This window comes from Sinocyclocheilus grahami, unplaced genomic scaffold (assembly GCF_001515645.1).
Source record: "Sinocyclocheilus grahami isolate Dianchi unplaced genomic scaffold, SAMN03320097.WGS_v1.1 scaffold662.1, whole genome shotgun sequence".
NCBI classification, from domain to species: Eukaryota; Metazoa; Chordata; class Actinopteri; order Cypriniformes; family Cyprinidae; genus Sinocyclocheilus; species Sinocyclocheilus grahami.
The window spans coordinates 327119-332064 of NW_015505841.1; the positions used below are offsets into that span (position 1 = coordinate 327119).

A 4946-nucleotide genomic window follows, 5' to 3' on the forward strand; every position below is an offset into this window, starting at 1 on the left:
CCCACACACACACAGAGAGGGGAAAATGTTTCAGTGAGAGAAAAAAATAGCTCAGGAGTAATGCAAGAGAAGGGGAAAAAAAATCCATCGGATATATCCCCCCCCCCATGTTGTGGTTCAGGGTTTCTGTAGTAAACACTCCTGGTATATACAGACACTTGCACAAACGCGTTCTGTAGACTGCAGATGCATGCATCAAGCTGATATAATTTCTCTGCAGAGAGTTCTGAGCGATGCACATATAGTTGTGGTTATTCTCCTAAACATAAATCTCTGCTTTTCTGCACTGTTATGAAGGTCTCCCACACAGAAGGGAAATACTGTATGCTTGTAAAATACTTCCTCTGCATTACTGAATTCAACATGAAATTAGATTAGGCTGCTGTGTGGAGTTTCTGAATTTGCTTTGATTGGTTCTAGTTTTTCTCTAACATCCTTCTTATTGTTCTCTAATAGTTTGGAAGACATGAATTGCCCCACATGCACAGTTGTTGGAGCTTTGAGCGTCTATATTTTGTTACATATATTGAAACCTGTTAAATTTACACACGCGCGCGCGCACACACACACCAACACACATTATATATTTAAATTATAATGTATGTCGAAATATTTAGCTCTCTCGCTTAAAACCCCGCTCCTGTTTTTGTGCAGTTTCCTTCACTCTTGCTGATCAGACCTGGAGTCATGAGTTGTCAGGAGGTGCCGAACCCCAGCCAGGAGCCGAAGGACACGGCTGTGGTCCCCACAGAGGCCGGAGCCACACAGGCAGTGCCAACAACATCCCCGAAGCTTCCCTCAGTGAACGTAAAGACCGAGGTGGCGTCTTCTGTTGAGTCTGTGGCCAGTAACGGCAAAGCGAGTGACGGCAACATACCTGCTGAGATCTGTGTTGTTTTGGGAAGCTCTCGTAACTCTCAAACACAAGGTACAACTCCAGAAGCATGTTTAGTAATGAGATGCTAATGGGTGCCATATGTGTATGTAAGCTACACATGCACTACTAATTTTTAGTTATTCGGTTTGGAATTCTTGTTTTTTTTTTATTTTTTATAAGAATTCGTAGTAACACTTTAGTATAGGGACCGGTTCCTACTATTAACTAGTTGCTTATTAGTATGCACATTACTAGCATATTGGCTCTTTATTAGTACTTATAAAGCACATGTTCTGCATGATCATATTCTACATCCTTAATTCTTTAGGCAAGAGTTTGAGGCAAAAATTGTAGTTGATAGTGAGAATTGGACCTTAAAATAAAGTGTGACCGTGACCATGGCTGCATTTATTTGATTTCACAATGTTACTGTTTTTACTGTGTTCAAATGTTGTTATTATCATTATAATGACTGATTTCTATTTTAACCCCTTAAACCCAAAGTGTTCTGTCGTACTATGTACTGTAGTATGTCAAATGGTACGACATCATACAGTTCAGATAGTCGTGTGCCTATGTCATTTGAAAGGTTTCACAGAATCCATAAATAGAATCCAAAAAGCATAATTGTCTTGGGCTTTTAACTTGTAACTTCATGAAACATGAAGTTATGCTCAGACTGTAGAACATTACTTTCATTTACAATACTTTCAGCAGGTTCTCCCGATTAAAAAGTGCCTGAACTCACTATGATCTGTCACTTAGATCTAAAGATATTCCTTGTGGAGTTATAACAAATGTATGTATTTATTTTTCTTAACAGAATTGGCAAAAATTGGTATTGGCAGGTCACACTTGGAAGAAAAAAAAAAGGGATATTGGAATCGGCCTGAAAATTGCCATTGGTGAATCTCTAATATGAACGCGTTTTCTTTGCATTATTTTTAAAACACTGCATCTTTTGTTATTTTGACAAGTTGTCATTTTCTGCAATTTATCAAATGATACCTTTTAAATGATACCTACCATTTGACTATCCTTGCTACAGTTTTGGCGTTATGAGTCATTACTTTTGTGTATGTCACTTGGAGAAAAAAACAAAAAAAACTCCATGCCATGGGTGTCAAGGGCTTAAAAAAAGCTACCTTGGTTCCAAATGCTATAACTTTTGATTACTTTATGCTATCACCACAAAATTTGATTTAGATGCTGCTCACATGTAGGGGAATTTTCCTCCTCCGTTATTTCCTTCCTGAGATATTGCATGTGAAATAAGAAAGGCAAGAGGAATTTCCCTTGAGCACACTGTTTTTTTTTTTTGTCTTAATTTCTCAGCAGGAAAATGTCCAAATGCAATGCAAATCTATTTTCTAAAAATCTTAAAGGTTTTCTGTCAAATGATACTTACCATTCGACTCTCATTTTGGAGTTATGAGTCATTACTTTTGTATGGAAGCCCGTTCCCGCCACTTTGAGAAAAAATAGAATTCTGTAAGTCATAAAAATTAGGTACTTTCTCATAATTATGACTTCGTTTCTTAATATAATGAGAAACTTTCTCATAATAACAACTTGCTATGTCATGATAATGAGAAACTTTCTCGTAATTATGAGTTAATATATTATAATATTCAGGGGAAAAAATCTCATACACGAGAAACTTTCTCGAAATAATTACTTATTTTCTCATAATAATGAGAAACTTTCTCGAGATAATGACTTATTTTCTCATAATAATGAGAAACTTTCTCGAGATAATTACTTATTTTCTCATAATAATGAGAAACTTTCTCGAGATAATGACTTATTTTCTCATAATAATGAGAAACTTTCTCGAAATAATGACTTTTCTCTAATGACTTTTCTCATAATAATGAGAAACTTTCTCGAGATAATTACTTATTTTCTCATAATAATGAGAAACTTTCTCTAAATAATGAGTTTTCTCTAAATAATGACTTATTTTCTCATAATGAGAAACTTTCTCGAAATAATGACTTTTCTCTAAATAATGACTTATTTTCTCATAATAATGAGAAACTTTCTCGAAATAATGACTTATTTCGAGAAAGGTCATTATTTTGATAAAGTTTCTCATTACTATGAGAAAATAAGTCATTATTCTGAGGAAGTTTCTCATTTAAAGAAAATAAGTCATTATTTTGAATACGTCATTATTCATTAGTTTCTCAATATAATGAGATACTAAGTCATAATTATGAGAAACTTTCTCATTATTATGACTTAAAGAAAGTTTTTTTTTCCTCAACTGTGGCGGAAACAGGCTTCCATGTGTGTCAATCAGAGAAAAAAAAATCTCTAAAAATGCCTTCAGGGCTTAATGCATTATAAAATGTAATTTATTCTTGTGATCAAAGCAAAATTTTCAGTAAAAAAAAAAAAAAGTAGTCTTGATGAGAAGAGACTTATTAAACATTATTTTTTTTATATATATAATAGTACTAATAATTATAAAATTTTTTGACTGGTAGTTTAGGTGTAAAAGGGGGAAGTCGTGGCCTAATGGTTAGAGAGTCGGACTCGTAACCCAAAGGTTGCGGGTTCGAGTCCCGTACCGGCAGGGATTGTAGGTGGGGGGAGTGAATGTACAGTGCTCTCTCCACCTTCAATACCACGACTGAGGTGCCCTTGAGCAAGGCACCTCAGGCACCTTGAGGCACCTTGAGCAACCCCCAACTGCTCCCCGGGCGCCGCAGCATAAATGGCTGCCCACTGCTCCGGGTGTGTGTTCACAATGTGTGTGTGTTCACTGCTGTGTGTGTGCACTTTGGATGGGTTAAATGCAGAGCACTAATTCCAAGTATGGGTCACCATACTTGGCCACATGTCACGTCACTTTTCACTTTTTTCACTCACTTTAAAAACTTTAAAAAATAAAAAAGGCTTGCTCACTGAATAGTGTGAAATACTACATTTTACTGTACTGTTATTCTAGATGTTTTCTAACCACATCAACACATTCATTACATGCAGTCACACTAGCAACACACGTTAGCAAAAAATAACTAAGAATGAGTCATTTTCAACAGTTCTGAACGGTTTGTCAGAAAATCGTGAAGTCTATAGATTCGTTGCATCATGCTAAATCTGTGAATTCCGATTTTGGATGAACCATCAGGCCGCCATTTTGTAATATGTCATAAATTGCAATATCTTTTGAATAATTTGACAGTTAAGCACAAAAATTAAAAAATCGACAGCATGTCACAGAACTACCTGAGAAATTTGAACACAGCGCCACTTAGTGTTCCTGAGAAGGATTTTTGCAAAAACGCTAATAACTTGTGAAAACATTGTCAACATTTTCTATTTATTTTTTGTGTCCTTTTGTACTCTGTGAATTGCTTAGCCCCAAAATGAAAAAGTTGTCATTAATCATCTACCCCCATGTCGTTCCAAACCCGTAAAAGCTTCGTTCGTCTTCGGAACACAATTTAAGATATTTTAGATGAAAACTGGTAGGCTTGTGACTGTCCCATTGGCTTCCAAGTAAATTACACTGTCAAGGTCCAGAAAAGTATGAAAGACATCTTCAGAATAGTCCATCTGGTGGTATCTAGGTTCAACCGTAACATTATGAAGCGACGAGAATATTTTTTGTACACGAAGAAAACAAAAATAACGACTTTATTCAACAATTCGTCTCCTCTGTGTCTCTCCGCATCACCGTAGCGGCATTTTAAAGAACATCTGCTGAACGCAAGCAGCGTACACTCTTCTGTGTCAGCCATGCTGCACGGATGCGCTGTTTTCATTCAAATCAAAGCGTAAATACGCGTAGAAAACGTATCCTTGTGTCGTGGCTGACACAGAAAAGCGTACGCTGCTTGCGTTCACGCTGCTTGCGTTCACGTTGCTTGCTTGGGTGTTCTCCAAAATGGTGATGCGGAGAGACACAGAGGAGACGAATTGTTGAATAAAGTCGTTATTTTTGTTTTCTTTGCGTACTAAAAGTATTCCCGTCGCTTCATAACGTTACGGTTGAACCACTGATGGCAGATGGAATATTCTGACGATGTCTTTCATACTTTTCTGGACCTTGACAGTG

At 36.6% G+C, this 4946-nt stretch overlaps 1 protein-coding gene across 2 annotated transcripts in view; it reads left to right on the forward strand.

The window, feature by feature from the left end:
* The window catches only part of LOC107558863 (zinc finger protein 618-like), a 75595-nt gene that overhangs the window by 25558 nt on the left and 45091 nt on the right, over window positions 1-4946 (forward strand). For both annotated transcript variants that reach the window (XM_016242553.1, XM_016242554.1), the window contains exon 3: window positions 655-928. In XM_016242553.1, coding sequence (XP_016098039.1) covers window positions 688-928 — 241 coding nt within the window. In that variant the 5' untranslated portion in view covers window positions 655-687. The remainder of the gene's footprint in view (window positions 1-654; window positions 929-4946) is intronic.